This window comes from Accipiter gentilis, chromosome 4, assembly GCF_929443795.1.
Source record: "Accipiter gentilis chromosome 4, bAccGen1.1, whole genome shotgun sequence".
Lineage (NCBI taxonomy): Eukaryota > Metazoa > Chordata > Aves > Accipitriformes > Accipitridae > Astur > Astur gentilis.
In genome coordinates, this window is record NC_064883.1 from 29,507,842 (window position 1) to 29,532,114 (window position 24,273).

The window sequence follows — 24,273 nt, forward strand, 5'->3', positions numbered from 1 at the left end:
ACCACCCTGCCTATAACTGAGCTATTTTAAGGAACTGTGTGACTGCTTCAAACTCTCTATATTACCAACTCAGCCGCTCACAGAGACTGAGGACCTTGAATCTAGTTCTTTAGGAGACAGTCACAGCTCTTTAAAATGGTACCACAATCAACTGTTTCCTCTTGCTTCTGTACAGCCTTACACAAAAGGATGCATATGTCCATGCCTCAGCCATTCCAGAGGAAGTCAAGTCTCAGCTCAAATCTGTGTTTAATGGTGAATCGAGTTAGTTACTAGACTAATTCAGGTTAGGAGGTTCAGGCACACATCTTTTGTGGAGACAGTATTCTCTAGCAGATGAGCAGAGTGCGATGAGGGTGCTAAACATAAAGCACTGCAGCAGAATTTAATAGAGCTCTTCAGTCAAAGCCCTTGAATTATGAGAGTTCATCCTTCATCAGGGTGATATGGAGAGCGCACATGCACTTTGCTGAAGTCATTCAGTTGTGGGTAGAGTGATCTTTCATTGAGGTACAGAAACAAACAGTTGGCGGACAATAGTATCTTCAGCTGCTGCAGCAGTTTTGAAATTCACCATGTAATCATAATTTCACTTGTTAGAAAAAAAGAAGTGTGGCATACTTTTGGCACTTTGTGTTGGCTGTAAAACACATTGCAAATGGGAAAATACAGGAACAGGTTCAGATAATTTTACACACGTGTCTGGTGTCTTTTGTTGTTTGGGGTATTTTGTTAACAAACCAGGCACCAGCCAGCACTGCTGTCTTAATTTCTTTCTTCAGCATTACTCTACTTTTATGCCATTCAAAAACATGCTGTTAACGGACAGAGTCACAAAACAACAGAATCAGAATTGCGGATAAAATTTTTAAATTTGTTTCTGTTAATTGTGTTGCTTTGTCGTGCTAACATTGCAGAAATACTAGCAATATGTGCCTTTGTCCCTTGCATAAAAATTTGTTCCTTACTTAGAAGAAAATAACAACCACATTCATATTGGTCTTAATTGCCATTACCTGGTTCATAAAGGAAAGGAACAACTCATTTTACTGCATGGGTTTGAGCACATTAAGGAAATTACAGTGTTGGAAAATCCTATGTCCACACAGTCAATGACAAAATCCCTGACGTCAGCTTCAGGGGAGATAGGGGAGAGAGAGAAGCCCTGTCTATATACAGTATGGAGTGTTTCCTTTCCCCACAAACCTTAGTTGTGAACTCAATATGTAAATAAACCCAACTCAAGGGCGCATTGTAATGAAAGTATCAGTTAAGAATAAGAACAGCATAAAAGAACCATCATATGCATAACTATAGAGAGTGTTTGTGGTTTGGTTTTTTTCTTTTTTTTCAAAATTTCCTGATTTCTCAGTTTAACCAATAGTGACCATGTGATATAGCCATTTTTGCATTTCCACTCAAAGGATTGCAAAAGTTATGCTTTGGATGCAGAATTCTGCACTGAGAAGTGTGCCAGCAACAGAAACCTTGTTACTTTAGCAACATATTGTGAACAAACAAATATTATGATAAACAGCTAAGGAATGATACCAGGATATCTGAGAAAATTCAAAGCAAAACACATGAAAAGTGTCCGTATTTTCTGATGAGAGAGAGAGAACATGGTGTTCTATTTGGACTTATTAGCCATAAGCCAAAATCTCCACACAAAGCAATAAAGCACAGCAAAACCAGAACAACAGGAGAATGTTGCACCGTGTTATATATTATTCCTAATTGTACTGACCCTCTTGCAATTGTTAAAGAATGCACATACTTAAAATTTATCTTTCTTCAGTCAACTTCTTGACAGTTTAAAAAAATAAAAAGCATTGGCATTCATGCATTTGAAAAAAGTCCTATTAATGAGTTTCATGTCAAAATCCAGTTTGTTCTAACAATGATGTGCTTGGTTTTCATTTGTAGACATCACGGGATCTGGCATGCTTCATTCAGTTTGAGAATATGAATGTTTATTATGGTTCTCAACACAAAGTGAAATATAAGGCACCTACAGATCACTGCTTTGTCTTAAAGGTAACGTACAAGAAAAATAAGTTCTGCAAATGTCACACACAGTTTCTTTTACATGTAAACATGTTCTAAGTTTGAAGCTTCAGGGGCCCTGATGAGATGGAATATCTCCTGCAAAAAGTTATGTCTGTTTTCTTCTTTGCTTCATTGTTGATCAGCAACATATCTTTAGAACCTTTATTTTAAGGACTGGTAGTCCTATGATATATGTCTACAGTGCATCTGTAAAGTTGTCTTCAATACAAGCCTGAATATGCTTCCAGTGACTGACTGTTCAGGTGTCTGGACACATCTGGACAAATGGCACCCAAGGCAGATGTATAATAAGACTGGCAGTCCCTAATGTTGACATTATGAGCACTATAGACTATATACTAAAAAGTATGTCTACTTTTATTTGCAGTGTAGTCATACCTGTTGAGTGGTTTGTTGAACTGAGATGCAAAATCTTGCAGGAGTAGACATCTCAGATGGTATATGCTATTGCACAACTATTTGTGATAGGAGGGCAAAAGACATTGTTCATCCACTCATGAAAATCAGTGCTTGCTGTTGAGGTAAGTAACATCTCATTGCTGCCTCTCCAGGTAATAGCACTGCAAATAGGCTGGGAATTCTGCATTCCTCTCAAGAAAGGAAAAGAAGCCCATGCTTTTCACATAGTTTAGATAGCAGAAATGAAGCTTTGAAGTTGCACTAATTAGGCCTTGCTTTCTCTCTGTCGCTAATACAGATTTTAGAATACAATGGGATTACTGTGTACAAGATAGAAGATAATCTTGTTGCTCCTTCTCTATTTAAAGGCCTGCAGTGCAAACAAGATGTTAGAAAACACACTATCTTGCCATCTCAGAAAAAAGTATGGGAAACATTCACATTAGAGGTCCCTTATAGTACCACACTTCTGGCTGTAGCTGCACACTTACAGCACTATTTTATTCACTTTCAAAATGTGTGCTAGCCTGATTTACACATGGCCAAGCAGAAGTGGTTTATGGACCCAGATTTATTTTCTGAAGCAGATGTATCTAATTAACACAGATGAGCAGTTTTAATACTATAGTTCTCCACGAAATGCTCTGCAAAGCCACTTTATCCTTTTTTTGTAAAACAGGGGTGAGCCTTCTGCAGTTAATGGGTAACCATTATTTCTGAAAAATACAACTTCTAATAAAAAAAAAGGGGAGCTGATTTAAAAAATAAGGGGAAATTGATTTTCTAAAGAGGTGACTGGTCAAAGAAGTATCTGACTAATTTACTAACAGTTTATTCACATTCTGTTCAGATTTTTGAAGTGTATGTAGTAATGCATTTAACTGTTCACAGTGATTAGGAAAACTTTCTGGACTTACTGCCATCTTTTGTGAAAAGAGGTATGCTATAAATAAGAACTTACACAAAAAAAGTCATAACTCAACTAAAATACTTGCTTTATTGGATGTGTGGTATTAGCACTGTACCCTCAACATATTGTGAAGAACAAGATCAGAAGCTCACTAGGGGAAGCTTTATGTGTAATAGGCTTATAAACGTATGAAACCTACTTAGCAAAACTATTTGCTCTGATGCTTCTAAAATGTGTTGGCAATATACCAGAATAAACATCATATTGATAAGATCATTATAAGCAAGCAACACTACTTAGTGATGAACAGATCATGTTACAATGATTGTTCTTCATTTTAATTCCCACAAATCAGCATTTGATAGATTCTTGACTGGCTAAGTTTCAGACTTGGCTTCTTTTAACAGCTGTCTCTTGCAGTGGCTGGAGTTGGTCAGGAAGTATGGGCAAGTATTGATATCTTTAAATCTTCTGTTGTTTCAAAAGTGGAAACCTGTCACTTGGGGTGACTTTCTGAGGGTTATGCAATGGAGAGTTTCATATTTATTATAATTTCTGTACATTAATTTGAATTCTATATATACTTTTTTGAAGGCATGCAGCTGAGATGAGTTCTGTTATATCCTCTTACTTGTGGAGGTTGGAGCTGAGAATGTAATACATCTTGAGAACTGCGGGCTGAGGGAAAGAGCAAAGTTAAATGTTTGTGTCTCTGACTGGATGCTTGGTGAGACAAAAGTGTGTGGACAGGAACATAGAGCCATTTATTACACTTGGTCACATTTTATTCCTGTCTGTTTTTATTTGGAAGAAAATATCTCTCTTGCTGGGAGACACTTGTCCTGAGATGTCAAAGGAAAATAAACCATCATCCTTGAGATATTTCTCATCCTGACATATTCTGAGAATAAAGTCCTCATGATGAAACAATAGTACTTTTGCAGACAGGTGCAATGAACAAAAGGCAATAGATTTAACAGGTAAACATTTGTCTTTATTGTACTGGTATCCTAGTAATTTTGAAGGAATTTGGATGCCCAGTTCAATCCAAGGCAGATGGAAATTTCTCCACAGCCAAGGCTGCACTGCTCTGTCTTCACAGCACTCCCCCCGTCTGTGCTTCAGGACAGTGAGCTCTGCAGAGGTTCTCTTCCAGTTACTTGTTTGTGTTGTCTGCAGGGGAAGATTATCTGTCTTTAAAGCAAATGGTGGAAAGTAATTGGAAGAGTAGCAGCCATAGCCCATGCTAGCTGTTCACTGAGGATGGCTGTAAATCAAGGAGGTTTTCACATTTTGGAAAATAAGTTAGTCTGAAGCCTTTATTAGCTCCAGCAAGCTGTAACATCACTTAGAAAGTTTTTGCATAATAGCATACCACTACATTTTTTTTAAGAATTGTTGCTTTCTGAGGACCTCCTTAGGAACTGCTGTGTCAAAAGAGTGAGCGGTCATAAACCAAGTTAATTGCTCTGTAGTGTTTCAAATGTAACAAAAGAAACTGCCCAGCTCAGAGGTAGGAGGCCAGCTTGTACTTTATAGTGCAGGAGAAATGCAAGGACTTGGCAGCTTCAGCAGTATCTTGCTTCTGTGCTAGGTGGAAAATCCTGCTGAATTCAGAACCAGACATAATATCCCAGCTTTGAGCATTGAGTTGAAAAAATACCATATTTATCTCTGGTTAAGCTAATTGGCATCCTTAATTCAAGAACAGGGGAAATGCCCTTTGTTCATTCAAACGGCAGCAAATGGCCAGTGAGATAGGCTGATTTGAAGTTGAATGTGGCCTCACGCTTGAAGGAAGCATCCCTTCTTTTCCTCTAGTCCCCATTTGAATGATGAGCCTTCTACACAAATAACTAGGCTAAACCCAGTAACATTTGTACCTGCCTTCAAAGGTCCTGTCTCATACTAGCAGGGAGAAAAGTTAAAACATTTCTTTTTTGCCTCCCCCCAGCCTTGGTCATCGTTACGGTCTTTATGGAGGGAAGAGCCCTTAAGAGATATTATAAGGACGAGCAGAGCATTCCTGCCATTTTTGCATCTATGTGCCAGGCATCCCCAAGAACTTACGGGAGAGAGGAACTGTATAACTAATGTTAATGACAACACTGGTGACTTGGTTTTAGCTAGAACAATGAGATTTCTCACCTTGTCTGACACTGCCCTGAACTATATGGGGTTTTGCCTCAAAGTCTTCGTGACATTTCTTTGAATGTTGTTTCACCTTGATCTCTAAATGGGATGTGGACTTTTTTTCCAGTTTCTTCTCTTAGACTACAGTGAAGTGAGGGGCTTGCAGAGATGGTGAGCCTTTGGTCCTGGTGCCTGTCCCAGCTAACAAGCATCCAATCACTGGGAGCCAGCAGCTCCCTCTGTCCTGTTTCTTTTTTTAATCTAGCCATTTAATTTCAGCTTCAGTGGTCATACCTGAGTTACTTAGCTGATGCTGGCTTGGGTACTGGTGTTAGTGTAGCAACAAGAAGATCATGCACATCATGGGCAGGTTGCTTTGATACGAGGTAGGTTTTGCAGCCTGTGATGTTGGAGCTGCACCTAGACTGGCTATTTTAAACTACCTCAAATATAAATCTTCTTCTGCAGATCCATCCTGTGGGATGTTCCTCTTACAACTAGAGAAGCATGTTGTGTTGCAAGTGCTCCTTGCCTGTAATTTCTTCCCGTTACATCAGCACCCCATTGTATATACTGTAGCTCAGAACAAAAATGGGGTGTGTTTTGCTTATTTGTCAGCCATCGAGACACTGAGGAGATAATGGGGAAAAAGGTGGTGTGCCAGAAACAATTCAAAAGCACATCACAGTGTCTACCAGCAAAAGAGAGCACACTTTGCTGAGCTTATTCAGGAGTTTCATTTCAGGATGATTTAGGAGACGACTGCAGTAACTTAACAAACCAGTCGCTTCCTCATATCAGCTCTTCTCAGGCAGCAGAAAGCCCAGCTGGGACCAACCGAAAAAGAGCACAGCTGGCTGGTTGGTGTCAGAGAGCAGGGTCACCTTTAGCTGTCCATGTGCCGCAAACCAGAACTGATGAGGCTGTGTCCCGAGGACAAGAGCGCAGCCTGGCACAGAGGCTCCGATGGAGTTGGCTTTCAGGAATCCTTAGGTTTTGCAGCAACTATAAAGCTTGAAGAACTGTTTTATTTCCCAGTAGCTACTTAGTCTGTGCTGAGCTATAACTTTCTTAAACTGAATTGTTCTATACCACTGCTAAACAAGCCTTCCTCCCTTAAGGGAAGTCCCACATTTAGAAAACAAAAAACAACATAAAGAACCCTCAACATATTAAAAATAGAGCTTCCAAATAAAAGAAATACTTTGGGGGCATCTACTCCTGTAAACATGCAGATTCTTCCTATTTTCTACTCAGCCTAAATGTAATGCTTACAAAAATTTAAAGATCCCACCCTTCACTTTGACATCAGATAAAGTGAGTCTTTTCTTAGTAGAGACCTCCATATGCAGAAAAGAGGAAAGGAAAGGGCAGCCAAGTGTGAAAGAAGACCCTTGCTCAAACCTGCGTCTGTCAAGGTCAGTTCTGTCCCCCTGTTCCAGGCAGACAAGGTGGGAGAGGGTAGCAGCATGGCTCTCCCCGCCACCCTGCAGAAAGTGCTGGCCACTCCTGGGAGAGAAACCACAAGGGAACAAAAACATCTCCCCTTCACAGAAAAAGAAATTTCACACACTGCACGCTGCAAGTGCACAAGTTAGAGTGGTTTGGTTCCTCACAGTTGCCTTTGCCTTTATGAATGCGAATTTTTATGCATAGATTCCCTGTAGATCTTTTCTGTCACCATTTACTATGTTACATGGGAAATGCTGTGGAAATGGATGAGACCTATTATGATTTATTTCATATTCTGCAGCTGAAAGCCCTCAAAACCAAGAGATTCCGCCATGAAGGAAGGGATCTGTTCATTATGCTAGTGACAGCATCCATTGCACTGCACAGAAATTGTGAATGTAACATTTATCTTGTGCATTAAAAGTGTCTGTGTGTGTGTGTGCACACACGCATGTGCATGCTAGTCCAGGAGCTGGTTTTGTCACACCATGCTGTAAGATCTTTCAAAGCAGACAAATAGCAAGGTAATCTATATGCAAATTTGCTGCTTTAGTCAGTCTGATGTGCCTGTGACAAAGAGTGGATTTAATTATAGTTTATTGGTGCTGGTTGTGCTTGAGTAATCTGGAGGTAATGGTGCATAATGCTGAATTAATCTAGGATGAAAAAAATTGGTTTCCTGGGGATAAACTGAGACAAAGGCAAATCATCCTCTATTTCCACAGCTGGGTACATTCTCCTAAGCAGTCTAAACAAGCTAAGTTTTCCTGGTGTCATTTAGAAACTTATGGTTTTTTAATAAAATTTCTAATGATCCAAAGAATTTTGGAAGTAAATTTTCAAGAATAGCTTCTGTTTGCAACAGTGGTGTCATTCCAGCAGGTAATTTGGTCTTCAGTTGCTCTGCTCCTGATTCCCTCCTTCCTCACACTCAGTATGCTCTGTCACAGACTGAGTCATGTACATAATGCATTCAACATGATGACAGTTAAGAAGGTAGAAGGTGAGAATTAGCAGTGTTTGAGATAGAAAATGGTAGGAAAAAGATGTAGAACAAATGGCTAGTGCAGGAAACGAGGATACAAAACAGGAGATTTTCTTTATGTGATTTGAAATTTTTATATTGGCATGAATGATTCAGATAAATATTTCAGAGTAAAATTCATTGCTAGTTAAACTGAAAAAGCAAAAGCAGAAATACTGTCATTACAAAACACTTTCAGATATGTGGGATTGCAATCATAGTAAACGCATACAGTTTTGCAAGATTAATGCATAAACAATGGGGAGAATAAGGACAGAGAATGGACAGAGAAATGGAATATAATAGCTTTGGAAAACATTATTTGCTGCATAAAGCAGTCATCTTTCGTTACAATGGCTATTACATATATTTTTAATGACCTAAAAATTTTGCCTCCATCATTAGAGAAATGTAGGTCAAAAGAATAATTTCCTTACGATAGGGCAGTTATTGGTTTATCTATACGGTTCACATGTGTCTTCAGAAGATCAGTTAAGCCTGGTAATCTTAATGCAAGCAGTGCATAGCATCAGAGTTTGACCACATTTAATAGTAGACGGCAAATTTGAACCAGTTCAGTGTGATTTTTGGAAGGTGCTGAATATTAATTCTACTTGCAGTTTTGGGAGCCAGAAGAGTCTCAGCTTTTCTGAGAAGCTAGCTCAACATAGCACAAGTTCATCAGTAGAAGATAAGGTATCCAAAAACATTGACCATTTTGTGAAAATTTGGCCTGAAGCCAAAGCTTTTGATCCAAAGTTAGTCACTCTTCATGCTTCTGGCTATTGTTTCTGCCTCAGAGACTGAGCAATGATCCATATATTTTGGGGCAAGGAATCCAATGAGATGCTTGAATAACTTCAGTTTACTTTTTATCTTCAGTGTTGGAAGAAGGCAAAGCAAAAGAACATTTTATTGGGATAATCTCTAATTTCATGCACATGTGGCCTTTAGTAATTTGTTTTGGCACAAGCCATAGAAACCACATCGTTCAGTTCCCATTTCTTCAGGTTTTCAATGTGCTCTATCTTTTTTTCCCTAGGCAAAGATTTACTTTATATCTGAAAATGTAATCTGTGCACAAATATTTTTTTAAACCTCTCCAGAAAATAAGCTCTTTATATTCAAGTGCTTCTCCTTTCTTTATCTCTAGACAGTTGGTACTTGTAGAGGAGACAGTGGATCAGAGGAGAACACTAGATTCTGCTCCAAACCTTTTCAGTGCTTTTCCAGGTGGAACATGGCACATCCTTTGTAGCCTGACATTTGAGGTGCTAGGCCTTAATAAGTAACTGGACAGGTGTCCAACACTTCCAAAAATCAGGCCCAATAATGTGACTAATTCATCATTATTAAGAGTTTTGACAATAACAGAGAAAAAAGTTCACTGTAGTCAAATTATGTTGCATTTTAATACACTATGTTATTTTGAAGCACTATTCCTTTTTTTTCTGTGAGAAAAATTCTGGAGCCCCTTTCTACTTGAATGTTACTACTTTTCATTCAAAGTATGACTTCTGGGGTGGTTGCTTTTTAAACAGTAGTCTTTCATAATTCATTTTGGTGCTGCATGTTTCAGATGCAAAGGTGATAAACCTTTCCAGAGGAGGCATTTTCACTTTGCTGTCAGATGATTTTAATGACCTTCTCAGGACACAGTATGCACCACATCACAAAATAATTTATCTGTCTCTACGCGTGAGACATGGAACTGTGGCATACTGAGGTTAGTGTTACTTTGCCTAAAAATATGGTGTTTCTAACATAACTGTCATGATTGATTTTATTATGACCTCTGTTAGTCTCACAGAGATTATGAGGAATTACAGGTATTATGAATCTAGTTTAACAAAACCACATTTGCGTAGTGAGTGACTACAGCTCCTTATGTCGGTGTGCTGGACTAAACAACTATCCTGAGACTCGGGAGCTGTGAAAGGAGGAAATTGGTTCACATGGATCTTCACACCAAGTCATCATTTCCAGGGACTTTCAGCTCTCCAGATTATCCTCTGAATTATGCTGAGTCAGCATTTTTATGTACTAGCTAATAGATTTTGCATGTGACCTGAAGTTTTTAGTGGAGAGCTGAGTTTGTAAAGGTCAGTGTCGAGAGCAGACACTTCTGCCGTTTGAACTGCCAAAGTAATTTCACTATGGTACGGTTCTTCCCAAGTGAGCAAGCTGCTGGGGTGGGGTGTGACAGTTCTTGGCTGAACCATTATACCTTCCTCTCCAAAGTAGCATGCTTCATGCATCTGAAAACCATAGGAAGCCAAATGCCTCTATCTGAGCCACTTTCTGATAATCTTTTACAGGTATAAACCTTCAGTATTAAGCTTGGTGCTGCTGGTGTTCGGTCCCATGGTCTGGGCTTGCACACAGCTGCAGTAGGCAGCCTCTGCACTGGCAGCATGGAACAGTCCTCCTTAGACCTGACCCAAAGCCCAGGAAAGGTAATGGGAATAATTCCAGTCAACCTCAGTGGGCTATTGATCCAGTACAAAGTTATGTTTTATGTGTCATTGGTAAAGTTACACATAAAAAAAGAGCCAGTGCTGCTGCTGCTGCTTGGAAAGTGAGAGTCATGACAGTTCTTGGCTGTTACGAAGCAAAGATACAGACTGCCTGCATGGCTTTGAGGTGTTTAACCTTCCTTACGAGAGCTGGGTGTTCAGCAGTTTGCTAGTTTCATCCCTAATTGACAGAATATACTTGTGACTCTGCATTTAATCATAGTTGCTGATTGGAGTAATTTAATCAAGGAACTGATTGGGGTAATTTGGAATAGGCCCCACTGGTGAGTCTCAGTAGTTAAGATGGATTGCACAGTGGATACAATAGCTAGTAAAAGGTAGAGTGGAGGGTAGGCAGTAAATAATTCCCAAGTTGTCCGGCAGGGGACAATCTAGCCTTGTTTGCTGAGAGTTCCCTCTCAACTTCTCAGGGTGGTGAGAAGCCCACAGTCTCAAAATATTCAGAGACAGGGTAAGCGGTGAGGCGAGGCAGCTTGCTGATGATGCTACATTATTCAGATCGAGGAAAGGGCAGACTGAAGAATTCTGGAAGGCCATTGTGAGGCTGAGATTCTGGGCAATAAAATTTTAAATAACATACAATCTAGGTATACACACAGCAATGTACATAGGGACAAAAGCGATCAGAGCTTCACCTGTGAAATTACTAACTTTGAGTTGACCTGTACTATTCAGGAACAAGATGCTGATGTGGTATATAACTTGATGAAAGCTTTGTTTCAGTGCTCAGTGGTGGTCGGATATGTAAATCAAGCATTAGGAATGATTAGGAAAGGCACAGTTGATAAAACAGCAAATGTTGCCATACCATGGCACAAGTCCATGGTTTTCCTTCACCTGCGCACCTGTTCTGGTCCTCATATCTCAAAGAGGATATAATAAACTTGGAAAAGGATCAAGGAGGAGCAACAAGGATAAGCAAAGGTAAGGAAATGACTTTGACTTGAAGAATGACTTCAGAGGCTGGAAAAGAACCAGCTTGCTAGGAATATGATGCAGATCTCTAGGCTCAGGAGTGGCATGGACAGGTGTGGATAGGGGTCAGCCATTCGGTGTCTTTCAAAACAAGAAAGTTACACAAAGCTAGTAGCAGTCAGGTTCAGAGCAAAAGGAGGTGGTTCATCATAGAGTGTGTAGCAGACCTGGGAAAATTGTTGCTGAAAGATATGGATGCCAAAACCCTCTCTGGGCTCAATAAAAAGCTGAAGAAGTACCTGGAGGAGAAATCCATTTAAGAACCTAAATATGGTAAAACCCCGTCTGGCTCAGAAAATCCCCTGACCTGAAAATAGTTGCAGATAGGGAGAGTACAGAGAAGGAAGTATCATATGTGCTTGTCTTGTTCTTTCTCTTCCCTCAGTATCCATTTGTGGCCGCTGTCAAGGTCCAGATACAGGGTTCAGGGACCTTTGATCTGACACAGTACGGGTGTTCTTGTGATGCTGGTATTTCTGTAAGGTGCCCCAGAGGAGAGGTCTGCAGCAGTCCCTCTGAGCTCCCCAGCAATAGATCTCCATGGCAGGGCTGTGTCTGTGTGCAGCACCATTACCTAGCTTGCTCCATGCTATGCCCTCCTCTGCCTTGTTTATGCAGTGTGCACTTTCTTTCACATGTTTGCATGAATTATTTGTTAAATTATAGAATTCTTTTTTTCTTTTTGTAATAAAAAACTGTTGGTAGGTGTGGTGTTTGAAGATGAGGGGAGATATGTAGACTCACTGGACTTTGTTGTCATGAAAGAAGGAAAAAAAAAATCCTTGCTTTTTCCATTTTTGAAAGCTTTGGGTGCCATCTGCTGGGTTCAGTAGGACCTTACACACTGGAGCAAAATTGCTAGTTGCTGGTTGAAAAGTGCTTGAAGAATTGAATTTACCCAAGGTTGCAGTGTCTTTTTTTGCACCTCCTGGTTCTTTTGGCTCTGCTGGTAACATAACCCAGGTCTATGGGATGTACTCAGCCACACAGAGAAGTGCCTGCTTACAGTTCCTTTTTAAAGATACCATTCAGACTGAATTCTCTAACGGTTTTCACTGTGTTTGGTCACATAATGGAGAAGTGGTGGAAGGAAATAAGGATTGCCAGGCATTGTGTCCTGGCCACATATTGCAGTAGCAGAGCCCACTCTGAGCAGCGTTTAGGCTGTCTGAGGCTGCTGGAGACAGGGACAGGCAGACGCTGGGCAGCTGGAGAAGGCTGTTTGTTTAGGGGCCCTGGTTACTGCCTTAGTTTGATCTGTAGCATAGGTGTATAGCAGCAAGATACAGGCCTGTACGTTGACACAAGGTATTAGAATAAGGTAGCCGTGAGCCCTTCCAGAGGGCTGAAGTGGACTTTTCATATTCATCGTCCAGGGGAGATGGCCAGCTATGTGTTTGCAGAAAAAATGGCAAACAGCGTGGCCTGTGTGAGTAGATGAGTTCAAACACTCAGGGAGCTGTAATGCAGTTCCCACAGCACTGCCTTGGGACGTATCTGTCACTGTTGGACCCCTCAAGAGTAATACCCTTTTGTTTTTTTCTTCGTCACGGTTATCTCCCTGATGTGTTCATTCTTGCTTGGTCATTTGGTGATACAGGGCTTTGGCAGCAATACTGGCTTGGACGGTCCCATCCTCTCATCCATCCCTTGCTACCTGTTCTCTCCCCACGCCACAGTGCCCCTTATCCCCATGCTATATGTGAGGCCGTGCCGTGTACTGCTGGGTTTTAAAAAAATATAAACCGAAACTACAGCATGATGAAATGTGTTGTATTTAACCCAGACCAGTTCCTTTTTTTTTTGAATCACAATGTGGTCTCATGAACAGTTGGGTCAGCACAAGCAAGGGAAGCCTGGTGTCTGCAGCACTGAGGGGGGAGCAGGGGCACATGGCTGAGGAGCAAGACCTCGGTATTCAGCTCTGCTTTTGAACCCCTGGATCACCCAGCTGTGGCCAGGGTTTGACCTCCGTGCCAGGGGTGCCCCATTCACCAGCAGGCATCTGTGGGGAGACATCTGACGCCTACGTCAGCCCAGGGGTGGCGGGCTGCTGACAGCGCTCTGCACTGCGAGGGATCCTCCTGAGTTCCCCATGTCCAGCACTGCTCTGCTTTGAGAGATTAACAACATGTATAAAACAAGGGTCCTTGCTGCTAGGTGGAGGTATGTTTTGAATTTTCAACTGTCCAGCTGAAAAGAGTGGTTTGACAATAGTGGATCCTTGGACCATATTTGGCTGCTCTTTTGTGCGTTCGCAAGATTTCGTTAGCTGTACACGTATAATTTATAAGAATGTAAATAGAAATGAATGCATAAATGTGGGATAATGAAGCCTTTTCCTTTAGTTTCATTCTTTTCCTTGCATATCAAGAGATGGCAGTATATTATTCCATCCAAGCTACTAAAGACTTATAGCCTTCTCTGCTATAGTAGGGGAACCCAATTCCTGGGGAGTCTTGGAGAGGATGTTCAGTCTCAGGCAAGTAGGCAGCCTGGCATTTTGATGATCTTTGAGTTGCAATGGTACGTCACCACACAGCACTACTACATTGATCAGCAGGGGGAAGAGATCCTAAATTGTGTCCAAAAGAAAAAAAGGTTTAAAAATTGTAAAGGTTTCTGGTACAAACAGACGAAATAGATTACTTCTGATGGCATTGTGTTTTGAATGATCCTCTGTCTAAAACATATGGCAGTATTACAAAACTGTTGGCAAACAACAGCAAGAGTAAAGCAGAATAAAAATGTATAGGAAGAAAGCTAGAACTAGGCCCAAAGAAAGGCAGTCATTTAGAAGGAAAAATCTGTTTCAGCTGAGAGTTTATGCTTAAACAAATTTAACATACTCTTTGAAAACTAATTATGTTCAGCATTCAGTCTGGATGCCTTACAGATGACAAACCACAATGAGAAACAGACTTCCTTCCAGTGTTTATACATTGAGTATTAGGCCTTGAACCATGGCATTTGTAGACTTCGTTGAACTCCAGGTCACTATTAGATTTCTTGAATTCATATTACAATGCTTTAAAATTATTTCAAGCAAATGCTGCCAGTGGCAACTCATGTATAGTTCATAATCACCATCTTTTTTATATTTTCTTATACTCTGTTTTTGCTGCTTGGTTTTTTTTCCACATCATCATCAAATTAACATGATGCCTATAGGTAGCGTTCTCACCGAGGTCGAGGGCAGTGCCTTCATACTTTTGTATAGTGACTTGATTTCTGTGTTTGTCTTACTTTATGAATCAATATCTTTCAGCACCCCCAGATTCAAAAAGAGTCACAATACATCAAGTACTTATGCTGCGATGATCAAGCAACCCTGCATCAGTGGGTAACAGGAATAAGAATTGCCAAGGTGAGATTAAAAGTAAATTTAGTTAAATATGTTTTCTGTAAAGTCCTGTCTTCCTCAGGTTACTGGCTGTCATCACATCAACTGGCAATATGGTGACAAGACTGGACATTCATGATAATTTTACCATAGAAAGAAAGAGCAGAAGGGCATGACCAGGATTGATTTGCTGAATGTTCCTGTACCCTATTTACAGTGTGTTTTTCTCATTAACATAAGGGTGAATTCTCTAGCTATAAAACTCATGTACTCTTAAAACTCACTCCACAGTTATCTGGCACAATAATAGTATGCTGTGGTTAAAGATGTGCAAGCTCTAGTCAGTCCAGCTGTGACATTTTTCAAACAGTTCTGCCCAAATTACCTCACCTTCTTCAAAAAGATCTGAATTCGCAGACCATTTTGTTTTGCACAAAATAGTAAGGGAGAAGGTTTTATACATAGCCCAGTGTAGTGGCTGTACCTGGCGATATAGACCTGCTCCTATTAGTTATATATTCTTTCCTGCCAGTTCTGCTGCAGGGTGACATCCAACAAAGGTGTGAGGTGAACATCAAATTATTTTGTATCTTACACTGACAGAGCTGTTGCTCTAGAGCCCAGGATTCAGTGTCCAAAGTCTTCACTCTGAAAATGCAATAGCTTGAACCAATTTGAAAAAAAGATAATTATTGTGAACAGTTGGTTTTAAAGCCAACTTTCAAGATGCTTACAGATACTGAAATGATCATAAAATGTGAGAATGCTATCTGTAGGACTGTGTTTGGTCACAGGGATTCATGTTTTATTGTGCTGTTGCAGAGATGCTTTCCACCTGGCCTTATACAGAAATAGGCACAGCACTTGTAGAAAGGTACTTTTTAACAAAACTGGGTAGGAAGGAATGGGGTCAGAAAAGTTGTCTGAGAGCAAAATGAATGCTTGGCCTATTTCAAGCTTAACACCATACTTATTGTATTGTTTCGATTATTTTGCAGTATGGCAAGACACTATATGATAATTACAAATGTGCAGTGAAGAAAGCTGGCTTGTCCTTGCGGTGGACAAATCAAGGGATGGTGGAACCAGCTGCCCCTGCAGGATCCTTTGCAACAGGTATTGATGCTGTCACAGCAGTTGAAATCACATTTATTGCCCTCTTCTGTCATCATCAGTGTTGCACATAGTCTTTATTCAGGAAGCTATCCCATGGATTCAGCAAGATAATATCTTCTTCTAGACAGCCCAGTGTAGCTCTGATCTATAACTAAGCTAGCAGTAGAGCTCTCACTTTAAAGTTAGAACTTGAAGAATATAAAGACAACCCACCAAAGGTCAATTTAAATCTGCATAATTTAATAAGGTATTTTTCTGTTGGCATCTGAATACAAATCCTTTATCCTCCCTCTACATTTTACAGACTGATGGTCCATGTCTTGAAGTTTGCTGTTTGTCCATCTGTACACTGGCTTTTCTTCCAATGAGTAAAAGGGATGAGTGTGATATTCTGAGAATAGTCATTTCAGAAAGAGAGATTTACAGAGCGAGCCACTTTCTTTCCTAGCCTTTTACTGGTTTGAATGATAACAATGTGGGTGTTAGGAGAAGGATGCAGCGGGAGAAAGGATTGGGTTATTCTCTAACTTTACTCTTCCAGTAGCTTCATCATATTGCTGTTGCCTATTTTATCATCGTACAGATACAACACTGCACGATACTAGCTGTAACTTGCATGAATGTTTTTAGTTTATGTGCTTAAGATATGCTTTATTTATTAGGAAGGACATGCTGGCCAAGTACTTACTGTCATAAGACAGGCAAAGTCAAAATCACTGTTGGCAGTTAATATTGTGACTTCTTATATAGACAATTCAAAATCCTCCAAACACCTTTCCAAGGCTTTAGTTTGCCTTTTCTCAGTACATGTGAGAAGGGGGAGGTCTTTTTACTATTCCTTGGAGTCAAATCATGGTAATAAATGCACATTTGGGGTAGGGAGACCCAAAACAGACTGGTTTGAGATTGGGGAATTTTTTTTATGATTGTGCATGGGGGTGCTTCAGCAAGGGTGGATGGGCATTTTGTGTTCTGGTACTGATGGCAGTAGAGAGGTGGCTGGTCAGTGGGGCTCCACACTGGTGCTGCAGTCTGTACTGGATATGGGCAGAATCAAGGCCTTATAAAGTGTATTATACATCTGTATAACTTCAGCTCCTGACTAGAATCCAGGAACACTGCATGTGATCATAAAATATACTGTTAATCTTAACTAATGGATCCCATTAAATGTTTAAGTAGCCTGGAAAGATTTCAGTCATGTATGTTGTCTCCATGGAAGTATCTCTGAAGGATCATGAGCGTTCTAATTGAGGCAAGTCACTGTGATTCTTGCTGTCTTACAGTTATCATTACTGCCCTATATAAAACATGGGGCCCAACTATAATACTATAACCTGAACTGCCTGACTATGAGCAGTTGTTGGCTCATGTTTTGGAAATGGAACAAAGCATGCTTTCTTCTGTTCTGTTTTCAAATGGCTGTGTAGCCATTTATATGGTCTGATTTCAGTATAGGCTAAAATCTGCTATAGAAAACTACAGTCCTGTGTAAGCTTAGCAGGGAACTGTACTCTGTTAACTTCAGTGGCAGCCAAAAGCCATGCTCAGGAAGGGAGGTGGAACTTCTGTTCTCGCCATCTCATGTAGCCTGTATTCTCTGGTCACACTGCTGTAGCCAGCATTTGTGTGTTCGCTTATACCCCAAACTGCACAGTCCATGATTCTGAAGTGTCCCAAGTGCCAGGCGCATCTCAGGCAAAATATTTTGTTTGCCTCTCTGCCTCACTATGTGTGTCTTTGGACACTAAAAAAAACAGTGTATGTTGTGCGCCAGCACAATATCATTATGTTTGAAAGATGAAGGATATTGCTTTATTCAGATGTTACGTATCATTACGAGGCTCAATATTTTGCATTATGTATTTTGTGTATCTATATTTTGCATTATATTTGGATGACCTTTTTTTTGCTTAAAACAAATATGAATTCAACATAAAATTTTAGAGAAATTGACTTGCAAAGAATACTATAACATTTAAAATAAAAATAAATCTTGATAATAGAATGCATGAACTGACATATTGGATTGACTGGGGGTCCTTTAGCTGAGTGACTTTGTGTATAACATATATGAAGGTATCTGGCAGGAGCTGATATATCCATTGCTGCTTTCAAGTCTTGCATAGTTTATGAAATCCATTAACAGAAGAAGAAACAGATTACCATTTAGCCATGTCCTGGCTTTCTGGTATATCATATGTGCCAAGTAGAACACTATACCTTGCATTATATAGAGTGGATCTCTCTCTCTGCTCTCTTCCATTTAGTTAAATCTCAGCATGACTGAGGGCAGCAATGTCTTTGAGCAGTGGGAAGCCCAACTCCTGCTCTGCTATGACCAGAAGACAACTTCCTCCACTTGTGGGCATGGCCATAGAACCCAGGGATTTACATCTCTCTCCACTAAGCACTTAGAGCCACACGATTGGTTTTATCTCTTTATTGACTTCCATGTTAGTCCTTCAGCAGAGACTGTAGTTTGAATGATCAAAATGTTACTTTGGATTAAATATGCTGAATGACATGCAGGCACAGGCATAAACACAAGGACTTCAGACCATCTTCTGTCATCCCTTGGAGCCTAAATAGCCCTAGTAAATTCAGTACACTGCAGAGTTTGTCTTCTTTGTCAATCGTGTGATTCGCAGGCATGGCAATAAAAATAATTTATTCTATTTCTTATCATATTCATGGAATCTCTTTGCTAATCAGAAAAGTACATGTTAAGATTAAAACCATTGTTGTGCTTAGACTTACATGTAGACAGCTAAGGGTTCACTAGCATCCAAGAAGTACATGAGTTGAACTTCACTGGATCTCAGAACTGTAAATTATAGTAGAGCTAAGGCAGTCATTAATGTTTACAAATGTACATATCTAGGCATCAAACACTACCTACTACTTTGACATGTACAACTTCCAAAATCCTAGACTAAACTGGAGAGTTTATTTAATCCTCATCAGACTACACAGGGGCTGGGGATTTTTTCATAATTAAATGCACAAATTTGTCCTTTGGTCTCACATTCACTTATTCCATTTGACAGTACTGGGTTATTTATGCATATCCCTTACAAACACAGCAATGGTGGGCAGACGTTTTGCAGAGCTTTAACTTGGCCAGCTAGCAGATCTTCACTAAGCTGAGAACACAGTGAGGTTCACAAATCTTCTGTGATTCCAGATGGGGAGAAGTTTAAGAGCTGTTAGCTCATTTACTAAAGAAAATGGATCAGCCCCTCTGTAGGAGTTCAAACCTTCAGCTCTTATGACTCTTACTGATATGAAACTATGGTGCTTTTAATCTTTAGCTTAAAGTAAAGGAAGAAAAACATGCAATACAAACAACAGCACACTACAAACTTCAAAATGTTGTTATGAAAGACAGGTATTTAAACAATGGAAGGCCAGAGGGTGGGCCAGTTTGATTTCTGCTTAGCTTTCCCTCCAAAGCTAGCTCCCCTTCTCTATTCCTGTGTCAGCCTTAGCTCCCCTTCTCTAGTTCTGTGTCAGCCTTAATGGTCCCCTTCTGTAATCACCATTTACAATAGTCACAAGAAAAAGCTCTTCACTTGTCAACACCTCTACACACTGATAATTTCTGTCATATGTCTTCATAATTCTGCCACTTGCACTTCTGTAGGATTGTCAGCTACAACCATGGAGGCATGTGGACAAATACTAGTTTTAATGTAAGGTATCTTATTTATTTTCCTTGGGTAATGAACTGAATATGAAAAGTCACAAAATAAGCCTGAAGTAGAAAACAGACATCCTCATGGATTTTACTGAATTATGTATAAAACCCAAGTGGTTCCTCGGTGGAAGTTGTAAAGATGTTTTTATAGCCCTTTTTTAGCTTGCTATTCCCTGATCTGGTTAATATCCCAAAAATGTAACACACTCTTCCCTCTGTCTCCTCTCCTTATCATAGGTGCTGTTCAGTCAAATGGACAGATTCCCCAAATAGTTCATCGTTCCAGTACAGAATTTCCAGAGACTCAGAAGAAAGTGGACACATTGGAGGTACAGGTCAGCAGTTAATTAGCAATGCACTAGTTAAATGTCACCTGTGAAACAGTTCTTCAAGTTTGTTTTTCTTCACCCACTGTCTTCCTCCCTCAAAGTGCCAGTGTACTGTTGTGCCAAGGATTTGGCTCCTGTGCAAAGTGGCTGGTTCCTTGCTGCCCCTCCTCATGCTTTACACACTGCAAACAGTGTGCCTGTTGCACAGAAGGAAGGAGCCACTGATGGGAGGTGAAGGCACAGCCATCCACCACTTCCATTCTTAAGAACAAATAGCTGTGAGTTCACATAGCAGGAACGGGAATGTGCTTACTGGGACAGTCTCAAAGACTCAGTGCTGCCAGAACCTTGGTGCTGTTTTCTGTCTCTGCCGGAAAACAGGTCTTGCCTTAGGAACACAAAGGATACAGTAGTGTTTTCAGCAGGGAACACTGTGCGCAGCTGAAGGTAAGCGTGTAAGAAAGGATTAAGTGTGAAGCTGTAAGGGAAAACATTACATGTTTTCACTAGGCTCTAAATGCATTCCTTGGTTAAGCTCCATATTTTGTCTACTTGCACCATCTCTGGCTGTAAAAGTATCAGTAGGCTACAGTATGAGGACTTCAAAAACATCCCACAGAAAAAAAACCCTGCATTTGTTTGCAGTTCATTATTCAATCCCTCCATCATGCATAAAGTGCACAGGACAAGGGAAATGAAATTCCTAGGATTTTTCTGTCACCTGCGTTATGTGTCCTTGTTTCTGTCTTTGAGTTCCTCCTTTAAAAAGATCTGTTTCTCTGTTCTGAACCTCACTTCCTCTGGAGTAGATCACGTTCTCAGAACTCAGCCAGTGGTTCCCTCCTCCTATGTCTCATTTACTTCCATCTTTGTAGGCAAGGAGAGTGAGGAAGAGAAGGCATGCATGTTATACTTAGCTAATGCCAGAATTAGTACTGCTGACTGCAGGGTTGCAGAACACTTTTCTCTAGCAGAAGAAAACATGCTGCCTTCTTCATCTGATGGCTTTTACAAGCCTGGAACCTAAGGATCAAGCTGAAATCTTTCAGGGTGCACTGTGCTACAGTTAGAGCACTAAGCTAGATGGATCCAAACTGATAAATTAGCATAACTAGAAATTAATACGTTACAAAGCTTTGTTTTCAGGACAGCAGGCTTCTCCACAGGTTTGCAAGAATAGATAGCATGTTTTTGTAGTAACTGTCAACAGCTTTCAGTTGTTACCTGAAAAAAAAAAGGAGCAAATTATATTCAGATATCACCAAATGGGCTTTATTTATCTTTAGTGTCGACTAGTGAACACAATTTAAAAGAAAAGCCACCTAAAAGTTTGTCAAAATAAACATCTCCATAATGAACTGCTATCCTACATTTTATTTTTCTTCACTTGTATGATGGATACTTTGATTCATTTTTCCTTCAAAAAAGTTGACAGAGGGTTTGAACATCTCATGACCTTGCAGACATGGCTAGAACTTAGTGGCTTAAAGGACCTGTTTGTTGCACTATTGATTTGAAAGTGGAGAAGGTATGTGCATGTGCCTTGCCCAGCAGGCGGAAGACACCCTTCCCCAGGCTTATCAGTGGCCCTTGCCAGGTCACCGGTAGAGTATCTTTCCCCTGCTGTGCACCACACAGAATTGTGACAGATGGCTTTCCCAAGTGCCTCTCTGCACCGAGCTTTGTGGTGCTCTGCCTCCCACATGGAGGGGCCCCAGTGCACTGCCCTGTGGGTGAATGCATGTCACACCATGCTGCAGAGTGCTGGGGACGGTGAATCCAGACATGTAAACTTTAAATTCCCAAATCTCTCCACCTTCTTCCCAGTTCACTGCTGTTGTGTCTAATGAGTTTGGCAGGGATAGGTGACTTCGTTATTTTAGCTTTATCCAGAGATCCAGCAGTCACAGCTAGAATGGGAGATGGAGGTACAATGGGGATGAGAGCCAAAACTACTCTGCTTTTTATGTTCTCAAATCTTGCTCAGTACTTTTGGATGTAAAAACACAGCACAGATCTTTTTTTTAGGTCTTCATGTTCTCAGGGAATGAACAGCAGGGTGGAACATCAAGAAAGTATCTTTAATGTCTTACTAACTGCAATTCTTTGAAATTTTAAAAGCACTCGTTTTCTGAGGACAGCACTCAAAGAAGCACTATGAATACTGTCAATATGGAGGTTTCCACTGCCAAAGCTCTGTGGGCAGCTCCAGAAAGAAAAAAAAAACCTATTTGCACTCTTTAGACAAAATGTATTCTACTTCATTTTGCTGTCTGTCTACTGTACTCTTCTCATACATTTTCACATCTTTTCACTGTTCTTAGGCAGTGGCATTAGTTTACACATGCATTGACTGTGTCTTGTTCTTTTATTCCTTCTGCTTATTAAAGGCTAAGTCAAATAATGTCAGTGCGCCTGGCCTGGCACAGTCGGTGATGAGGCCACAGAAGTACCAGAGCAGGGGGAACTCACTGCAGCCCCCTCCTCCACCTGAAAGGCGGTCATCTGCTATTTCTGTTTCACCAATTCTACCCTCCAAAATCAAACGAGACAGCGGTATTTTCCTAACAGATCCAGACAGCTTTCCAGCACCACCACCTACACTGAAGATTGATTTTCCACCACCACCACCACCATCCGATTTCTGTGAACCTCCTCCTGATTTTGTGCCTCCACCACCACCAGCGTCCAGCAGCGGTAATGGAGACCTGCCATTACCCCCTCCACCTCCACCTGTCTCCAGTAAGCCACCACCTCCGACAAAGAAACCCGTGCCACTTCCTTCAAAAAGGCTAGAAAACACAGGACAAGCTGGAGAGCCACGGTCAGCTGGGCCACCTCCAATAGGGGGTGGAGGCAAGCAAGCAGATTTCATGTCTGACCTAATGAAAGCTCTTGAGAAGAAAAGGGGCAGCAGTTCCTGAACTCTGGGAGCAGGTGGACTTCAAGCCATAGCTGGTTTTGTGAGGCATCATGGAAAGTTGTGCTGGGTCAGGCTCTTCCAGGAGGAACTCTCCTTCAGAGTTCCTCCTGGGGGTCTAAAGAAGTGAGGTGGAGTGCCTTCTGTCCCCTACTTTGTCACTATAACCTGGTGTGTGCCCCCCCCATTAACTACCATTCTAGCATCAGGCCGAGGTAAGAATTGGCTGTAGAGTCTTGCTTCACTCCATCAGGACAGCCAGGGATGGTGGAGCAGCACTCGCAGAGCCAGCCAGTGAGTGAAGTGCATCTTCTCTGGCTGCCTCTCTAGTAGGATTGGAGCTGAAGGAAAAAATACAGCAATGTTCTTGTGTGAATGTTGAGAAGTGGGAAGATTCCTTTTCACAGAATTCCCCTTAAAAATTCTTGTATTAGAAAACCCCCAATTGTGTGTTGTTTTTTTTAAATAATAAGACCCCAATTTCTTTTTCAAAAATAGTCTGTCTTGAGAAGTAAAACCTCAGCTAGATTATTCTGAGATGCAAGGCAGGACCAGAGCCATTTCCAGACAGTGTCACCCCAAATGTTATACACTCCTGCTTCCATATGCAACTGCAGTCATACCCGTCAGCACTCAGTTGCTGCCTTTAAATCTGGTTTATTTGTTTAATCTTATACAAAGAAAATATTTTATTTTGAAATCTTGTGTGCTTCCCTTGGTAAGCAGGGATTTTTTTCCTGTTGATTAACATTTGTCTTCAAAATGTACCTAGCAATAGCCTGTCTTCTGAAAGCCTTTGTAATTATCTTGTACCTGATACGAATGTCTCCTCCTACATTTTTTTTTTCATTTGTTCTCTCATGTTAGTTCTCTGTTGTTCATTTAGGCAGCATTCATTATTAGTTCTCAAAAGTAGCTTCTATTTTATATCTACACAAAGTGTCATAGTTAATGAACAGGCATTTTACTGGCAATTGGTACCACTTCAACTATTTTAAAGAGTTTTTGCCTATACTTTTTAGTCTTTATTTTTATTTCTTCCAGTCTTTGCCTCTTCTCATGCACATGATCTTCTAAGATATCATAAATAATACATTTCTGTATTTTGCAATACAAATAGCATAAAAGCAAAGTGTGCAGTCTAAATAAATACATATGAGCAGCTGGCAGAGGAGGGGGTGAGAGCACTGCTGTTTGTCAAACTGGAGTCCTAGGTCAAGAAGTGGTGGTGGGAGGCAAGGGAATGACAAGCTGATGGCAGTGCCATGGCCTAGAAAGGTTTTGGGTCATCTCTAGTCTTATTTTGGCTTAAAGTTGGTGTGTCAATACCCATGTACCTGCATAACAGCCTAACAGAAATGTGAA

At 40.7% G+C, this 24,273-nt stretch overlaps 1 protein-coding gene across 2 annotated transcripts in view; it reads left to right on the forward strand.

Moving 5' to 3' along the window:
* Positions 1 to 23,922, forward strand: part of APBB1IP (amyloid beta precursor protein binding family B member 1 interacting protein) — a 69,076-nt gene extending 45,154 nt beyond the window's left edge. The window contains exons 10-14 of one of the 2 annotated variants that reach the window (XM_049798096.1): positions 1,927 to 2,037; positions 14,769 to 14,867; positions 15,842 to 15,959; positions 19,897 to 19,994; positions 22,379 to 23,922. In XM_049798096.1, coding sequence (XP_049654053.1) covers positions 1,927 to 2,037; positions 14,769 to 14,867; positions 15,842 to 15,959; positions 19,897 to 19,994; positions 22,379 to 22,912 — 960 coding nt within the window. In that variant the 3' untranslated portion in view covers positions 22,913 to 23,922. The remainder of the gene's footprint in view (positions 1 to 1,926; positions 2,038 to 14,768; positions 14,868 to 15,841; positions 15,960 to 19,896; positions 19,995 to 22,378) is intronic. The other variant, XM_049798097.1, reaches the window with a different exon arrangement.
* The last annotated feature ends 351 nt before the right edge of the window (positions 23,923 to 24,273 follow it).